The following is a 19,261-nucleotide window of genomic DNA, read 5'->3' as shown; positions in this document are numbered from 1 at the left end:
AGCTGCTGACCGGAGTGTCAAAGCCCAGGTGCCATGTCTGCACGCAGCATTTTAAACCAGTGTTTCTTGAAGCAGGGTCCAGATTCATAGGGGTGTTTTAGACAGGAATGAGGCAGGAAGAATCAGCTGGTGGCTATTTTCAAAACAACAAGGGTGTGTGGGGGGGAGGTGTGCAGAGCCATCCCTGGTGTATGGAGAATTGGGGTGACCGGTCTGGGCCCTGCGCTTTGGGGGACCCTGTGCTTCAGTGTACGTGTGTCATGCGGGGGCCCAGGCTGGCCCAGGGGGTGGGATTAGGAGTTTGGGGGACCAGGCCAGCCTGGGAGGTTAGCAGGGGGGCCAGACAGACTGATTTGCCCAGGGCCCCATACCCCCTTGGGGCAGCCCTGATGTGTATGTGTGTGTGTGGTTGGTCTCGCTTCCTTAGGGAAGGAAAATGGGCAGAGGAATGAAATTTTGGCCTCCTGTCTGAAAGTTTCACTGAGCAGGAAAATATCCCTTGAAGATGCTGGAAGAGCAGCTCCCAGCCCTCCTGCTTTCCCACTGCCCAACGTGGAAAGGGGGGCGCTTAGGCAGGGATGTTGGACCAATGTCTAGAGTGGGCCACTCCCCACATTGTTCCAGCGCCCCAGTTTCCACCTTGGCAGAGCTGGCCTGAGGGTGCTGAGAGCCATTAAACCAGGGGCTCTCAAACTGGGGGTCGGGACCCCTGAGGGAGTTGTGAGGTTATTAAGTGGGAGGTCGTGAGCTGTCAGCCTCCACCCCAAACCCCGCTTGGCCTCCAGCATTTATAGTGGCGTTATATATATCAAAAAGTGTTTTTCATGTATTGGGGGGGTCGCACTCAGAGGCTTGCTGTGTGAAAGGGGTCACCAGTACACAAGTTTGGGAACCACTGCATTAAACCAAGCTGTAAACCCTGCCTATAAGGGAAACCACTTCAAGGGCAGGGGGCGGCCGCACCTCTAGGACCAGCCCCCCTGGGTTTAAGGAACCCAAGCCTAGCCCTGGCGCGTGTTCTTCCATCTCCGTAGGCATGTGTCTCTGTAATCAGCTGGCCCGATTCGCTGGGTGAATGATCCTTGTGTGTGTGTGTGTGTGTGTGTGTAGGGAGGGGGTACCTCTGCCAATCCCTGGCTCGGAACCAATGGCTGCGCGGCGGAGGAGGGCTGGCCATGGCCGGCTTGCAGAACGTGCCTGCTGCCCCAGTACAAGGGGAGATAATTACGGAGTGAGAAGCGTCCTTCGCGAGTGGGGGAGAAACGCTGGATTTAAACCTCTCCCCGCCAGCTTGAGAGCCGCCGAGAGCTGCCGGGGAAGGGGAGCGAGGCGAGGGGGAGGCGGGGAAACCAACAACCACAACAACCCCCCGAGAAGAAAAGAAAAATGCACCGATCTATCGCTTGGGTGATCTTCGCGGGGCTGGCTGCGTTATTCCTCTTCCAAGGTAGGGCTTGCGCCGGGCGCGGAGCAGGGGTGCGCTGCGCGGCTTGCACTTCTGGGCAGGTAGGGGAGTGGGTTTAAAGCGGAGACTGCTGGCGAGCCGGTGCTGAAAGGCGAGTGCCCGTGTCTGCAGGGGATGCCTGGTGCATCACTCACTGGGGGGTGCTCGGCGCACCCCTGTCTATAGAGACCCCCCCATTGTCTCTCCGCCCGGTAGGGAGGCACGTTGGGAGACTGTCTAGCGCCCAGGCGCTGCCTGCCACCGCAGGGGGGAAAGGAAACTTGGATGATTGATTTCTAAACTTCCCCCGCTGCAAAAAAGCCAACCGACCGATCAAGCGGGAGCGGGGTGGGAGCTCCGTATGGACCCTAGAGAGCGGGGTCTGGGCTGAGATTTCGGCTGGCAGCTTCCGCCACCCTGGCTGGATGAGTCAATCTGCAGCAGCTGTGGACAGATGCTTTAGTCCGGGGGGGCTGCTTGGCTCAGTGGGGGCGCGGGGGGCAAACCTCTGCGAAATCTAAAGGGCTCCGCGGCGCGTCCGCTCTGCGCTGCCAAGTTCTCCGCGTGTTTCCTTACAGAGCTGCGGGGTCCCGGGAGAAGCTCCCGTCCCAGCCCCCGGCGCTGCTGCATCTTTCTGGGCACGGCTAGGAAGGAAGCCCGGGGGTGGGGGGCCTGCAGCGCGCTGCTCTGGCATCTCTGCGATGCCTGCACACTGATTGCCTTGTATTATTAATAAGCACCATCGCCTGCAGCACCCTTCACCCTCCGATCTGTCCCCCCCGCCCCGCTTTGCTGTGTTAGATTGAGCCGAGGACAGCGAGGTAACGCAGCCACCCACCCCGCCCCCCAGTGCGCTGAACCCCTGTGTCCTCTAGAGCCCAGCAACTTTATTCCGCTAGGAAAGCGGCATCCAACAGGCTGCGAAAGGCTGGTGTGGGGATGGGGATACTGGGCGGGGCGGAGTCAAGAGACGGTCCCTTCTGTCCCCCTGTGTCTGGCTCGCTCTGTGTTTCCGCTCGCAAGGTCATTCCATGCACTTGATTAAATACTTTGCTGGTAATCCGCTCTGCCCCTCCTGCTGAGGTCAATCGAGTTGATGAAGTCTTAATGCAGCCATCCCCCCCGGGGGGGGGGTGTCTTAGCGCCTGCAGTAAAGCCAGCCGGGGGCTCTTATGTAACCGCCCAGCCTGGGGCAAAGCGGGGCTTGCGTTTTCAGGAGGCTGCAGGCGAGGAAAAAGGGACCCAGCGGCTTCTGGGGAGCCAGTGCGTTGGATTCCTTGCAGCCAGCTGGAGGTGCCCTCCTGGCCTGGCTGCCCGAGGGAGCTGCCTTCTGCAGGTGGCATAAATGTGCCACTTTATTACATAATGCTGCACCCTGCTGCTGGGTCCCTCGGTCTGGCTATGCTGCTGCCCCCTGAGGGCAGGGCTGTTTGCAGGGGTCAACTTCAGAAAAATTCTGCGGGGAAGGGCACCGCTGGGTCAGCTGATGTGTGAGACCATAAGAATGGCCTTATGGAGTCAGACCAAAGGTCCATCTAGCCCAGTATCCTGTCTTCCAGCCGTGACCAATGCCACGTGCTTCAGAGGGAATGAACAGACCAGGCAATTGACTGATCCTTCCCCTGTGATTATATTATATCCTGCCAAGTCTTGCCCCACAGCAAATGACACCCGTGGCTTATGGGTTACAATAAATCCCCCTCCCATCCTCTCTGCGCTGGTTTGGCTTTACCCAGCATGCAAGGCACCAGGGAGGATTCTGGGTACCATGCGCTGGGAATTCCCGAGCTCTGGGGCCTTGTGCATGGAGGTAGTTTTGAGGGGTGCTCGTGGATACTAAGGCCCGGGTCCACAGCTGGTGTAAATCAGTGTAGCTTCATTGACTTTATTGTGCATTTATGCCAGCAGAGGGTTTGGCCCCAGATGTTTAACAAGGGCAAGCAGCAGGCTCCTGGCTGTCTGCTCCCTTCCCTGGAGAGGTTAAAGCAGAGGGTTGCCTGCATTTGAGACCCCAAGGGCTGTGCTGGCCTCTTGGATTGAGCCAGATTTGTGCAAGAAACACATACCATAGTGCAACCAAAGCAGCTTGAGTCCACCAGCCACCAGAACTGAAGCTCACAGGTCATTTTGCCCCTCTCTTTATGATTCCAGGGAATGTCATGCTGTAGGACAGTGCTTTCTGCATGTTGCTCCCTGCATTTCTCTGTGCATACCGTTGACGGCTTTAGTGGAGTGAGGGGAAGTTGGGTGCCCTCTGCCCAGCTCTCCCAGTGATGGATGTCGCCTGGTCCACAAGTCAACTTTGAAATCAGATATAAAAATAGCTATCTTTAATCTCAAGCACCAAAGCTGATGCGGGGATACGGCAGTGTTGTCGGGCCACTTGTTTGTTTTATTTGAAGGAGGAGGAAATGCCAGTCTGCCAGCAATCGCTGTTGGATCAAACTTCCACAACTCTTGGGCAGCTGTGGTGTGGTATGCAATGATCCACCCCTATTGCATTGATCCACTGGGACTACTTAGAATGCAGTTCACATTCCATGGCATTTTTCTCTTCCTCTCTCTCTCTTTAAGCTTGCTCCTTCTGCCGAGGCTGCTACTTCCTGCCTTTTTCTGCTTCTTGAAAAGGTGTCTAGTGCCCACAGCAGGTTCGTAACTCTCCCCCTGCTTCCGAGCTTTGTGTAGGAGAGAATTTCCTCGGTATCAGTGCTGATTAATGGAGAAGAGATGGGGGGGAAGGCAGATGATTAGCTCCCCAGGGCTCTGGCCTCTACCAAGGGCTGAGGTTGATTGGTAAGAGATTCTGATTTCCGTGGAGTCAGTGGCAAGCAGAAGGAGCTGTCCCTTAAGCATACGTCTCCCTGCTCCTGAGTTAGACCCAGCCTGAAGGGTGTTGCTGCTTTCTCCCCTATTTCTCTTTCTAGCAATTGGAGCGTTTCCTTTTAGAAAGGTTTGCTCCTGTTAATGCTTTCTGATCAGTTTGGTTTGATCCCCTATTCCTTTTTGATACCCCTCTTCCTGCTATCTCATTTTCTGTGTCTGGTAATCTCTCCCTTTTCAGCACACACAGACGGCTGCGGGAGGATGCATTCAGATCACCCCCCAAAATAGTCCCACCCTGATCACCAAACCGAGTTCACTTAGCTGCCATTAAGTATCCCTGGCATCAGCAGAATTCCAAGCAAGGTTCTTCCTCTGGGGTGGTCAAGGGGCAGCAAATTCACTCGGCATTCCAGAGGAAGGAAAAGCAATAGCTTGGGTCCTGCTTCCTGTCATCAGGTTCCATTGTGGACTGTGTTTGGTGCTCTAGAACCAGACGAGTTGCATGGACCGCATGCACTGGTGAGCCATGTCCGAGAGTGGTGGAGAAGATAGCAGAGCCATGTGCACGAGGGCAGAGATGAAGCATAACCAGGAAATGTCTGAATGGCACATTTAAAAATGTAAATATTGTACTGAATGTTACCAGTAGAGCTGCTAGGGAGTTTTTCACCAAATTTTTGTTTGTTTGTTTGTTTTGTTGTTGGAAAATGCTGATTCAACATCCTTTACAGGAAAGGGTTAGTTTTCAAAACTTGGGGCGGGGGAGAAGGAGAGTTTTGAAATTGTCTCAACAATTCTGCTCTGACAGTTTTGAAACTGAAGTTCTGCTTTTTCAGTTCAAAAGAATGTTTTGTTAAGAAATTTAAGTTCATGTCCAGTATTCAACAAAGATAAGAAAACTAATGAAAACTGCAACACTTCGAAATGATTGGAAGTGAAATGTGCCGACTGAGCTGGCCTAGATGTCTGTCTCAAAATTGTTTGGAGATTTTGACTTTGTCCTGATTTGGAACAGGAAAAAAAAAAGTCAAAATCTCTACAATTCCAAATCTCCAAGACGTCGGAAAACCTGCCCCCTAGTTCTTTAGCTCATGTATTAGAGGTTAGTGCATTGGAACTAGTAGGCCTGGGTACAGCAGGTTAAACATTTTTTTAAAAAAAGTGTTTTGGAAAATTAACTTTTTTTTTAATTTCCTCGCCCCCCCACCCCCCAAAAAGTTTTTCTTCGACCAGTTCTAGAACTGGGTTCGGCTCTTGCTCCTGCAGTCAGTTATGATCTCTGGCCTCATTTCAATGGCTGTTATGTTGGCCAACACTCTGGAGACTGACCTGGGGACACCCAGAGCTTAAAGCATCAGCTGCTGCAGCTTTAGCTGAAGAAGCAAGGCTCCCTAGCTAGCCCCATAACAGACTCCTGTTCTCTGTGGATTGGGCATAAAGGGGTACATATAGCCCACACTCACCAGTGGGTTATGCTAATACACTACAGCTGTCAGCAAACCTCATACATGTGTTATGGATTTTAGGTGGGCTGGTGAGTGACACATGTCTCCTTCTGTCCTGATCTGCTGAGAATGGGAATTGTTCCAGCCTCCTGCTAAAAAGTCACACTAGATTCAGAAGGGGGAAAAAAAATCCTTTGGCAGTTTATGCTGCAGGATGACTACCAATGAATGTCTGTGTTTTAAAAAAATATATATCACAGATATCGACTTCTTTCTGTAAGTATCAAGATTTATTGTCCCTTGAAGAAAATATTAGGTTTAGTTTCACTTCAGTCAATATTTACTGCTCAGGTCAATAAAACTTGATATTCACCTCAACAGCAGCTTAATAGCTAATAATAATAATTGATATGTATAGGATTAGATAACCCAGTTATAACACAGAAAAGGAAAGAAGTTATAGAATCATAGGACTAGAAGGGACCTCGAGAGGTCGTCTAGTCCAGTCCCATGCACTCAAGGCAGGATTGAGTATTATCTACACCATTCCTGATGTTCTATCTATCTAACCTATCTAAGGTGCTTATCTGGTACCCATAACTGTAAACACTGAGCACCTCACAATCTTTAGTGTATTTATCCCCAAAACAGCCCTGGAGATATCCCAGTTTTACGGCTGGGGAATGGAGGTGTACAAAGGCTAACTGACCTGCCCGTGGTCACACAGGATGGTCTTTAGTGGTCAGTGGCCTGATTTTTGAGACTAGCTGAGCATCTGCCGCTCTTGACAGCTTTCATGAGGGGGGTGGGTACTCAGCACCTCTGAAACGAGGCTGATAATGGGAATAATTGGCACATTCCTTAGGCCCAATGGGTTAAAACATGAAAAAAGAAATAGACCTCATGTCCCTAAAGGGCATCCTTGAGACCAAGGTACATTGAGGAGAAAGAGGGTCGAGTAGATAAGGCACCACACTGAGATACAGGAGACTGGGTTTCAATTCCTGGCTCTGCCATAGACCTCATGCATCTCTCTTAATTGCTCTGTGCCTCAGTTTCCCTATCTGTAACATGGGGATGGTCACAAATTCATTCATAGTACCATGCTGGGAGGGCATGGAGGTGTCTGGATGGATTGGCAGGATGGCATGGAGGAAGGCTGTGAGGTTCTGTAAATAAAGACCTTTGGCTGGTAGCGGGCAATAGAGCTGTGTGGAATCTGCTGATTTGGGTTCCCATTGTTGTTACTGCAATACACATAATAAATAAGTAGCACCTAGGAGCCCCAGTCATGGAGCAGGACCCAACTGCATTAGGAGCTCTACAAACACAGAGCAAAAAGCTGGTCCCCGCCCCTAGGAGCTTACAGGCTTAAGTATAAGACAAGAGACAACAGGTGGCTACAGGCAGATAGGGGAGTACAAGGAAACAGTGACACAACACCGCTCAGCACGATGAGCAGCGGTCTCAACACACCAACTGCCTAACCATTGTCAAGCGCACTGTAGGCATCTCACACACCCAGTCCCAGTAGATTCCAGCTGAATGAGTTTGGAATCCAGACCAAAGTCTGCTAAAAGCAGGGAGATAGTGGTGAATATAGATAGAAATCTTTCCATATGGGGACACGTTGCCAAAACACCTCTCTGGGCTCCAGAGACTGCAACAAGAATTGTGTGAACCTCCAGCTGGTTTACTCAACACCAGCAAACTCTGCTGGAATTTAGCTTTTATTTCGGTGGTGTCAGGCCATGCTTCATTTGTAATGAAAAAGGTGCCGGGGCTCCAGCCATTTTCTTTTTTTACTTTCATAACTGACGTGCCAAGCCCAGAGGTGCTGTGGCTATGAACTGCCAAGCCTAGAGGTACCTGCCAGGGCTCAGCACAAATTAAGCACTGGTGTCAGGGCAGTGATATTTTCTCAGATCCCTGTGTTTGAAGCACCGCCACCCCCTGAGTGGAATGTCACAATCCACCAATTAGTTGGGCCTGTTCCTCTCTGGGATGCTGCTCCCTTAGCAAACTGGGTGATAGGATTTATTCCCTCAGAAATACCCCAATGCTCTTCCACCTCAGAAAGGGGTGGGGTTTGGGTACCACATGCAGTGTGTGTGTTGGGGAGTGGGGGTTGTGGTGTGGCTTGCAGATGTGCACAACCACAAACTCTTCTGGCTCACGTTTCCATTCCAGGGGGGGCTACTGCAGAACAGCCTGGCCACAGGGAGGATTCCCTCCCCATAACTCCTGAAATACCCAGCATGCCGTCCACACCCTCCAGCTGCATATTGGAGTCAAGGCTTTGGCCATGCTGGAGTCCATGCATGTATCCCACCAGGGGCCATCGGGTGTTAGTCTGGTATCTTTCACCAGCACTAAAAATCTCTTTACATATATATATGGCCAAAGCCCTACAGGTAGAGCCGGGTAGTTGAATGGGCACAGCAGAAAAAGGCAAGATGCTTAAGGGAGCTGATTATGACTCCTTGATCTTCAGGCTGGCCCCAGTCTCAGCTGAGTTTAGAACGGCCTGGGAGCTGCTCTACATTCTGTCAACTAGGAACAGCTCCCGCAGTGCCTTCTGCCAGCTGGGAATGGCCAGAGGGAGGTGTGCACCTGCTACAGTCTTTCCACCCCCTTTTTGCCAGGGGCTGCAGGGGCAGTGATATAGAAATCAGCTAGGCCAAATTATGCCCAGTGGGGAATCCCCAGTAGGGGAGATGTGGCAAGTTTCCTAGAGCCAGAGTGGAACAAAGGGAGCAGATAAAAGACCCAGGATCTGATCATCATAATCTCTAATTGTCCATCTGGAAGACTTGCCATCCCATATATGTCTGTAGGAACCTCCAAACTTGATTAGACAGGGATCCATCTACTCCTGTGTCTGGTCATGACCAGCACCAACTGCTTCAGTGCATGAAACTCTGCATCAGCCTGTTACGAGATAACCTGCCCAGAGGCAAACTACCTCCTTTACCCTGCCCCGCCCCCAATCTACCTGGCATATATATCAGCCCGATCTCCCTGGCACCTGGCTGTGCTTTTGCCATCCCTGCTTCCATACATTTAATTTGGTGCATTCAATATTTTAAGCCTTGGTTCATTTATTTTCTTGCTGCTTTAGCTTAAAAAACCAAAATCCTTATTTATTTTTCCTTATGGGGGAAAAGAACTGATCAGTTGACAGATCTGGGTCAAGTTAGCAGGGGTTGCTGTGTTCCACACTGGTTTAACATAAAGTAGGAAGAGGAGAGTTGGCCTGCACTTTGCAGAGATCTTGCAATCGCATCACAGAGTTGTGAGCAGTACTGGCGAGGTCCGGCACCCCTCAGTAGCCAGCAAGGCACACTGGGAATTTTCCTCTGACCTGAGGGATCATGGGAGAGCTTCTCTGCATCTGTTTTTCCTTCCCAAATATAAGATGTGGCAGCGGAGGGTGGACTCTCTCTGCTTAGTTCAGGGGAAATTCACTAGGTTTATTTGGGAATCTTTTGGACAAAATGTTTTTTCATTGGAAATGTGGCTTTGTTGCAGCTGCGACTTGTTTGCAGAAATGCATCAGTTTGAATGTGAAGCTTTCTCAGGTCCAGGATGGAATTTCAGGTCCAAGTGAGTGAGAGCAAAAGCAAACCCCAGAATTGCTAATAGCCCAGTGGTTCGGGGATGCACCTGGGAGATACAGGTTCAAAGCCTTATTTCGACTGACTCATTCCAGGCTGTTGGTTGTTTGGGGAAGGGTCTCTTCTGCTCTCTTAATTTCAAAAGGTCTCAGTTTTATCCTACCTCAGAATAAAAATAAATTCCAAAACTTCAAAATTTTCCAGGAAACAGAAACATTTTCTGGCCAGTGCTAAAATCCACCCGCTGAGGCTGAAGTGGGACTTAACTGGGGCACAGGCTTCATGCTGTCCAGCTGGTGAATTTCACCCTCAGAGAGCCAGTCCCTGCTCCCTCCTCTGATCCACCTCGAGCATTCGCTTGGAGGTGTGAATTAGGGCTGGTCTAGGCTCAAAACTGTCACTGGCATAGATACGTGTCTCAGGAGTATGAATAATCCACATCTTGGAGAGGGGTAGCCATGCCGACCTAGCTGCTCATGGAGACAGCGCTAGGTCAACAGATGAATTCTTCTGTTGACCTAGCGACCGTCTCTTGGGGAGGTGGATTAACTACAGCAATGGGAGAACCTCTCCCATCACCATGGTGAATGGCTACATTGAAGTGCCACAGCAACACAGATATCACCTGACTCTCCTCATTTTAGATAGGGGGACTAGGACAGGGCGCTTGGAGTGTACAACCCTGCAGGGCCATTCAGCTGACAGCTAGACTAGGTGGGCCTGAAAGGGTGGAGAATCCCTCCGTGGCAGAGGGAGACCGGAGATGTAATAGGGAGCCCCAGCCAAGTTCAGAAACGAGTTCAGGGCGAAACGTCTGTTTGCTGGATAATACAAAGGAAACCTTAGGGAGAGGTAAGTTTGGAGCTGGTCAGGACAGGTGCCTGCTGTGCTAGGGGTGGGATGGGGTTGCCACTTGTTTAGAGGGTTAAGATTATTAACAGCATTTGGGAGATTTGCTCAGGATTACACAGCATGGTGTTTGCAAAGCTGGGAATAGACCCCAGGAATCCTGGCTCCCAATCGACCTACCCTAACTGTTAAACCACATTCCCCTCCCAGAGCTAAGCCAGGAGTCCTGGCTTCTTGTCCCTGGCCTTAATTTTCTAGTCCGGCACCATCCCCCCTCTCAGAGGTGGGAACAAAACCCAGAGATCCTGGCTTGCAGTTCCCTGACGCAGTCCTGTATCCTTTAACAAGGGGAAAATCTCCCACCAACTCCACTGGAAAGTTTCACTCAGGCCCTAGAGGCATGATATTGAACTGACTAGCCCTGTCCTCTTTCTTCGCTTCCCAGTTCACTGGGATAAGCGGAGGGCCGATAACCCTAAAGGCAGCCACCTCTCCGAACGACTGCCGAGCCCGCACGTGGCGTCGTGTCCTGCGGCGCTTGCAGGCCTCAGGTGCTGCAGCATCCTGGCACGTTTGGGAGCTGTGGCTCCAGCCGCCGCCTGGCTTCTCTTTTCAGAAGCGCGCTCCTTGCTCTCGGTTAATAATAAATCAGAGGTGATGTCTTCACTGCGCTCTCTCTTATCTCCTGCCAAGAAGGATATCATGGATTTTTGATGCGCTTACAGTTAATATGTCTAGTGCTGAAAGCTGTTGTAAATTAATTGGCCCTTTGACCCCCCCTTGTCCCGTCAACTGTTCTCACTAAAGACAATATCCAATTCTTGGCATCCTCCCCTCTCTCCCTTCCTCCTACTTGCCCCTCTCCTGCATGTGCAGCCTGCTAATCAGAGGGAGCCCAAGCAGGCCTCTGAAGGAGCTGTAATGCAGAGCTCTAGGCAGAGGTGAAGGCTGCGGCTCCAAGCAGGAGGTGGGAGCTTCATAGCAGGCGTGTCTGGAAGCCAGGAGCCCAGTGAATCAACGTGAATAAATTCTGGGTTGCTGGACTATTTCCCTTAAAATGCCAAGAGCACTGAGATCGAAGCTGGCCCTGCCACCTCCACTTTTCCTAGGAAACACGAACGGGGACGTCATCGAACTACCAGCATCTCTGTGCCCCCAAACCAGAACTGCTGCTGTGGTGGAGTCCAAGGGCCTGATGCTGCGACTTGCGGAGCAGCCCTTTGGAGGAACTGGGCACCCTCAGCTCCCATTGACGTCAGCAAGAGCTCAGAGCGCTCAGCACCACGAATGAGCAAGTCTCCTCTCTTTCCCCCCGGTAAGGCAAACAAGCTGCATGTCACACAGGGAGCTTATGGTCAGAAAAGTGTCCATCAAAGACATTGTGAGGTTACCTGGGACCTGATTTCCAGAGGAACTCAGCACCACTGACTTCACCCTGAGTTGTGGGGCTCCAGGCACTTCAAATTCAGGCCAATATTATCGCTCCCCTGGAGAGAGGTGGGGGAGCATCGGTTAGAGTAGCAAACTGCCAGGAAGAAAGATGGTCTTGTACGTAAGCACTGGACTAGGATTCAGGAGATCTGGTTTATTTCCTGGCTCTGCCACTGATTCCTTGGGCAAGTCATTTCACCTCTCAGTGCCTCAGTTTCCCCTTTGTAAAATGAGGATAATAATCCCTACTGTCTCCCTCCTTTGCATTGCCTGTTTAGATTGTAACCTCTTTGGGGGCAGAGACTCTCTCCTCCCATCTGTCCAGTGCCTAGCACAGGGAGACTCTGGTTTCAGAAAGGTTCTCTTGTTACTGTTACAGTGGCAAACTCTCAATCTGCCAAGACTCTGAATGGGAGACACTGGCCTTTTAAAAGACCAACAAAAAACCAAATATGAAACTCAACCAGAAAATCAGAGGGTGGATCTCGAAGTGAAGTGAAGTGAGGTTTGTTGTTTTAATACCATCCTGCCCCTTTTCAATCTCTTCTGTCCTGCAGAAGGAAATCCATCGAATAATACTGAGTTCCTGACTTTTCTTCCTTTTTCCATTAAATAGCTACATTCCCTTCCTGCAGCACTGATGCAATAATTAAAAGGGACCAGGGCAGCATGTGTGAAAGTCCTCACTATGTCCACAGCCAGGAATAGTGTTCTCAATAATTGGCCAAACAGTGGGAGAACACCAGCAGTGTTTGGCACAGAAATCAATTTGGATTTAACGGTAGTGAGCTAGCTTGCAATAAGGTGTATTTAAGACTGGTGCTGGCTGGGAACAGGGTTTGTTAGCAGCTGGGATATCCCCGGAGCCAAAGCAAATTGTTGGCGAGTACAGCATTAGAAATTGCATTATTTATTGCTCACTTTCTCAAGTCAATGTTGCACATCTCAAGCTTCCCACACTGACATCACATTAACAGCCAGCTCTGAAGTCCCCTCCCCCCCCAAAGAAATAAATAAACTATGCTTATTCCTTCTGATCCACTTGTGTTTATGTAAATGGCTGGAAAAGCCATTTTCGACTTATTTCAGAAGCTTAAGGTTTTCATACAAAGCCTATTATTGGAAAAAAATCAGAAAGTGAAAAGCAACTTTGAAGGCCACGAATTAGCAGCTCAGTGTCTGTGTGTGTAAAGATGACTGTATTGGATGCGGCTGTGTTACAAATGGGAACTCCCTTGGGATTCAGTAATCAAACACGTGGCAACAGGTTGTCTGTTTCAACAGCGACTGGGTAATCAAAGGAGATTTGCAGCTAATCCAGCTAGAACAGAGGGCGCATCCAGGAGAGGAGCATACGGAAGATGCAAGAAGGAAAATGGGGCTAAAGTATTTCAGACCTGCAGCTGTCTGTGATTTGTATGAAGACGCGTGGTGGTCGGTGTTGGGATGGGTAGGACCTAAAGGATGGTATCTGGCATAGTTTGGTATGGGGCTGCAGCCGGCGCTCGGTGGCTCTAAGGTGTGTCAGACGTGATTGGATCCCACGAGGGGCGGTGAGCCAACCTCCAGCTGTCAGTGTGTCTGCCCAACTGGGAGCCAGGGAATTAGCCAATTAATGGATCTCCTGCCCTCGCTCCCTGTATCTGAATGCGGCGGGAGTGTGTGTGGAAGGGGGAGAGAGGTTGTGAGCAAAGTGTGTGTGTGTGTTTGAGGTGGAGTGTGTGTCAGAGAGAGAGTGTGAGCAGGTGTAGGTTGTTGTGTGAGAGGAACTGACTCTGTGTGTGTGTGTGTGTGTGTGTGTGTTCATTCCTGGGAACGAGTGTGGGGCCAGCACATGCAAGGTCACTGCGAGCATAGCCTAGTTCATGCAGACTCTGAGAAAGACCCTGCGTCTTGGCTGAGGGCTTGACTGCCCAATGTGGACTATACCGGCCCAGCTCTGGCTCCATAGCTATGCTGGCATAACCCTGTAGCGTAGACAGTCTGACAGAAGGGGTTCTCTGTAAGCACTCTCCGTTGATCTAGTTCCACCTGTCCCGGGGGGTTAGGCAGGCGTAGCTCTGACACTCAGGGGTGTGGATTTTTCACACCCTGAGCGGCGTAGCTCGGTTGACCTAAATTTTAAGCATAGACAAGACCTGAGGGTAACTCTGTGTTACCCTGGGTGCCTGCTCTTTCTTACCCTCACCCACAAAGCAGCTCGACTCTGATTGCTCCTGAGAGGCAGAGGGCTGTCTCTAGCTGTGCTCCTGTAAATCAAACACACTATAAACAGGCTATGTCAGGCCTCTTCCCATCAGCTGGCCCTGCAGCCTGTGATGTCTCCTGGTTTTTTTTTGGTCTCTTTCCCCCTTCCTTATGTTAATTTCCCACCTGAGCACCAAGTACTTTATAAATAGCAAATCTAAAATGAATTTCCTAGCTGCAATCATTAGCTCCCTCGACATCCATTAAACATTCACACAAGCAGAGCGAAATGACAAAAGGGATTGATTTTTTTACAGTGCGCTTAAAAGGGCGGGGGGGAGGAAATATGTTGACAAGGCTTTTCTCAGATCCCCCGTATCATGAGGAATTTGCAATGACTCATATGTTACCATTGAGGAAAGGGGGAGGGAGCAGAGAGAGAAAAAATCCCCCCCCCCCACTGCGCATTTAGCTTAGATCCATCAACTACATGTGCCCGGTAAACATAAAGTTAGTTACCTGGCACTGGCCGTTGAGATGAATATGTCAGAATTAATGCTTCAAAACATATAGGGGTTGGAGGGGATGGTGGAGGGAGAGGAAAATATCCAATTTGTGGCAGCGCTATTGGCAGAATAAATGTGTTGATGCAATACTTGGGAGCCAGTGAGCCACTGCCGTGCGAGGCACTGTGGCTGAAAATTTAACTTTGATTTCAATTTTCATATTTGTCAGCAATAATTAGATTCAAGAAATGTTTTTGTCGCGGTTCTAAAATACTAATAAGTAGATGCCTTTGTAGTATGGTTAATGGAGTCTTTTCTTCCTACTTGGCTAGAAAAATTCCATTAAAGGGAAAAAAGTCATAGTATATGACTGCGCTTCCACACACATTACCTCGGCAGCAAAAGTCAATCTCCTTGCTGAGAGCCGACCGCTCTTGCTCTAAGCACAGGCACAGTGGCTGGGAATGGAAGTTTGGGGTTTAATATTCCACCAGTGTCCATTAGTCGTGACCCACACACACTTCCACCATTGGGCAAGGGAGTGAGTGCGAAAGAAATGCATCTGGTAAAGAGCCATTTGAAGGCTGGGCTTTCCTGTATGAGTCTCACTGGGGACTGGGTAATGTGGTGTGTTCATCGAATTTATAGTTAGGCAGCGGACGCGTACTTAGAGTCATAGAATATTAGGGTTGGAAGAGACCTCAGGAGGTCATCTAGTTCAACCCCCTGCTCAAAGCAAGACCAATCCCCAATTTTGTGAAGCCTGACCTTCTCTGCTCTTTAATGATGTCCTGTGGTGGCTTATTACTGATGCTCCATTCCTTTTGCTTCTGGCATCTCCCAGCAAGTCAGTTAGGCCCCAATCCTGCACCACAGCAGTCAATGGGCAGCAATGGGGCAGAGCCCTTAAGAACATGTTCCACTTGGATTGGGCCTTTCACACAAAGATCTCAAAGCCCTTCCCAGGCAGTAGTTCACTGAGCCTTGCTGCAGTCCCGGGAGCTAGGATGTAGCCATTACCAGAGCTGGTTTCCGTGACTTGCCATAATGATGGAGATTTTGAACATTGTTCCCACCCCAAATTGAGACAAAAAGTCGAAAAAGCTAAAATTTTCATTACCCAAAAATCCTGTTTAAAAAAAAATAAATAAAAATCTTGCATCGGTTCAGCTTAAATGTTTTGTTTCAATTTTGACCTTTTAAAACTTTGTTTACATGTTTATTAATTAAAATTTGGAAACAGAAAGTGGTTTGGACCCAAGAAATGGAACTTTTTCATCTAGAAAATGCCTGAGTGGGATATTTGACAATTTAATTTTTTTTTTGAAATGGCAAATTAATTGAAACCGACCCTTTCCTACAAACATTTTCAGTTTTGATGAACCAGCATTTTCCAGTGTGTTTGGGGTGGGGGGTAGAGGAGGGGGCACATTTTGTCACAAGACTCCCAACCAGTGATAGTCTTTGAGCAGGGGATTGAACTAGATGACTTCCTGAGGTCCCTTTCAATCCTGATATTCTATGATAGTCATTGGTCCTGTTTCACATGTGGGGAACCAGAGAGTTCTAGGCCATGTCTGCATGAGAAGTCACACCAATTTGACTTGACTTATACTTTAAACTGATCTTGTTAAAGAGGTGCAGACCCCTGCAAGTATGCTTCTATTTCAGTTTAAGAGATTGGTTTATTTAAAGGTAGCCTATGCCAATGCCTAATTGACTTAAACTAAACCAAAATGTCTGGTTTAAACAAAAGTAGGAGTAGCCACATGGCCTATTGTACTTGGTTTGGCTAAATCAGTTTAACATCATATCTGAAGATAAATCTGTGTAGACAAGCCATTAGTCTGGTCTTGTCCAAATTTTTGCTCTAAGCCAATGCAATGGCCATGAATAGAAGCCAGAAGTCTTGACTTCCATTGCCATATTCTAACCATCAGACAGTTCTCCTTGTTGGAAGATGGCATGAGGTAAAGGGAAAGGACTCCACTTAGGGTGGTGCTGTTTGCCAAACAAGTCCTCTGTCCTCTCCACCAATGCTAGTTATCTAATAATCAACAATATCTGGGGTAATACTCCTCAGGTCCCTCCACCCCTTCCAAGTTCCCAAGGAGTGATAGCTTTATGCCGTGATGGTTATGCCAAGGAATCCAGCAGGGGGCACTATCCTCGCATTTATTTTTATATTTTCTATAGATTTTGTTCACTGCTCATCCTAGACTCTGGCCATTTGTGCTAATTAAAACAAACCAGCCATATTCCATCAGAAAATGTAATTCTCTACTCAAGAGACTAACCAAACAGCTAAGGACAAACTGCCTCCAACAACAAGAGCCCATTAGCTGTATAAGTAGTCAGCCAATCCCTCACGTATCCATCCCATCAATGTGTCTCTTGCAAATGCCCTCCAGTAATGGCTTGGCCTTTGCCGCATGGCCAGATGGTTAATACATCCAGGCCCTGGTCGGTCAAGGGAAGGAAGCTAGCTCCAAATCAGAGGACCGTTGCCTTACCAGCAGCCTACTTTTAAAAATAAAATAAAATAAAAAAAAACAATCCCTCTTGGTTCATTTATCACCAAGCATTCCTTCTACCTACCTACCTACCATCAGGCTAGCTCTCTGTCTCAAACTGGGTGATCATACTTGTGGGCCTATCTATATACCGGTACCTAAAATCTGTCTCTCTTCTGCTCGCTACTACCTCATCAACTAACTGAAATTTCCACCCCCAAGTCCCCTCCCCAGTTCCACCATACTCTTCAGAAGGGCCCATTCTTCCCCCTCCGCTCCCAGCCTCTTCCTGCATTTCCCTGGTGGCATCTGCCAGATTTCATCCCAAAGCAGCACTTGAGAATGAAAGAGGGGAAGGGATATTAAATTTACTGGCGGTGCATGCAGCAATTGGGGAAAGCATTAAGTTGGTGTCATTTTCAAGCTACTTCAGCCTATTAAGCAAACAAAAGTGCTTGTGGAATGAGAAATGTAAATGGGAAACGCAAGCCGATTAATCCTGGATGTACAATTCCATTAATAAACTGCCTTTTTAATAGGTGGCTTCTTCCAGCAGCTGCTGGGACCAGGAATTGATGTATTCATTGTAATTGTATTGCAACTAATAGGATATGAAGAAAATTGTACTGGAGAACCTGGTCTTTCAATGCTATTTTCCAATCAGCTGAAATAATGACTTGCTATGGAAGGGCCTAGCAAGGTAATGACACTTAATAAAAAGAGAAACCTAGGGATATCCATTATTCCAATCCACATGATTTGGGCTTATGTGTGTATGTATAGGCTGTCTTCATATCATACGCAGAAACCATGGCTGAGGTTTGTGATGCCGCCTAAAGGATTTAGGATTATTCCCATTAAAATGCAGGTGAGCGGGCACCCAAATTTCCTAAGTAGCTTTGAAAATCAGAGCCCAAAGATATGAGGTGCATCTGTTCACAATTCAGATACACAGATTTCTCCCTGCTGAGCACAAGGCGTCTCATTGCATGCAACTGATCGCCACAGCCCAGTCTGCCTTGTGGGATAGGGGTGTGTGAAAAGGGGGTGACCATTCACCCCTCCAGGCAGAGTGAGCACAATGTCTGTGAACCAATGGCATCTGTCTGGAGAGCTGAAGTGAGATTTCATTGGTGCAGAGCAGGGAATGTTACCCAGAGTGCTTTGCTGTAAAGACTTGGTCTGGTCTGATGTCACTGGTGTCAACAGGGTGTTTGCCATTGAGTCTGGTGGGAGTCCTGGTAAAGAGCCTGAGGTCCTTACTCAGTTTGTTCTGTGTCTTTATTCAGGCCAAACTCCCTTTGGCTGAGTAATAATGTAGCATAGGGACCTCAGGATTTGGCTGTTTCTTAAGATGCGCTTCTGCTGCTCTGGGAGTCGATGGCAAACATCCCTCTGATTACGGACAAACAAAGTGCTGGAGGGACTATACAGAGAGCCGAGTCCAAAGCCTCTTGAAGCTGTCACATGCTGTTCTAAACATTCTAAATAAGAAGTAGTTTTGAAAGAAAAAATCAAATCATTCTGCGGGGAAGGTCCGTTTTGATGTTGTCACTTTCCACCTCTAAAAAATAACTTCTGTGAAATTGACACAATCCTGTTGGCGTTTCGATTTCAGTGGAACTGCATTCTCTGATGGAGAATGGTTGCATCCAAGCTTTCTGACCACCTCTATTGAGAATCCTTGTTCAACATGGATCCCGGGATGTACCCAGTGAGGCTGCACTGGTGTGTGTGTTCAGTGCTACCCCAACTGGTATAGAACATAGATTCTCCCACAGAAATTTTGTTTGCAATTCTTTTCTTTGGGCTCACTCATCCTCTGATGAACCCTAATAAAGAGGCTAAGATAGCATGCATCAGACTGGACTTCTGAATGATGAAAAGATTCAGAAGCTTGGTTCAGGTCAGGTAAGCATCTATAACTTAGATAAATATCCTTCCTTTTCATTTCCCCATGATTGCAAAGAATCATGTAAGTGAACCACATTTTGGTTGCTTTGAACAGCTGTGGTGTGAAGTAGTATCTGAGACACAGGAAAGTTGCCTCAGTTATTTAGCAGTGTATCCTCAAAGCCAGTTGCTATTTGTGACATAAATGTATTTGTGTGCATAACTACACTGGAAGTACTGAAGCCCCTCATCATGCGGGAAGAATGTGGGGGGTTTTCACTCAGAATTCTTCAATGGAATTCACCCTCCAAGGTCGAGAATCCCCTGCAGAACACAAAGAAATTGAAGGCTCCAGTTGCATATATTTTATGGACCAGTTTCTGACTCAAGTGTTGGCTGTAAAATCTGGAGTATCCCTACAGAAAAGAGTGGAGTTACACCAGGGTCACAGAGATCAGAACCAATCCTGAAGTGGACTGAAAAAGAGTTGGTCTTAGTGCATTGAAATGTTGACAAAAAAATTTTCATGAAAAGTTTCAAACTGTTTTGTGGG

General features: G+C 48.6%; 1 protein-coding gene across 18 annotated transcripts in view; it reads left to right on the top strand.

Annotated features, from left to right (window-relative positions):
• LOC120375737 (protein CEPU-1) overlaps window positions 1-19,261 on the top strand; it is a 757,368-nt gene that overhangs the window by 99,389 nt on the left and 638,718 nt on the right. For all 18 annotated transcript variants that reach the window (XR_005586712.1, XR_005586711.1, XR_005586710.1 and 15 more), the window contains one exon: window positions 1,291-1,447. Coding sequence is in view for 14 of the 18 variants with exons in the window: in XM_039496604.1 (XP_039352538.1) it covers window positions 1,291-1,447 (157 nt within the window). In the remaining 4 variants the exon portion in view is untranslated. The remainder of the gene's footprint in view (window positions 1-1,290; window positions 1,448-19,261) is intronic.

Source organism: Mauremys reevesii, linkage group 12, assembly GCF_016161935.1.
Source record: "Mauremys reevesii isolate NIE-2019 linkage group 12, ASM1616193v1, whole genome shotgun sequence".
Classification (NCBI taxonomy): Eukaryota; Metazoa; Chordata; order Testudines; family Geoemydidae; genus Mauremys; species Mauremys reevesii.
The sequence above is the reverse complement of the archived record's forward strand: the minus strand, read 5'-3'. Positions and strand labels throughout refer to the sequence as shown.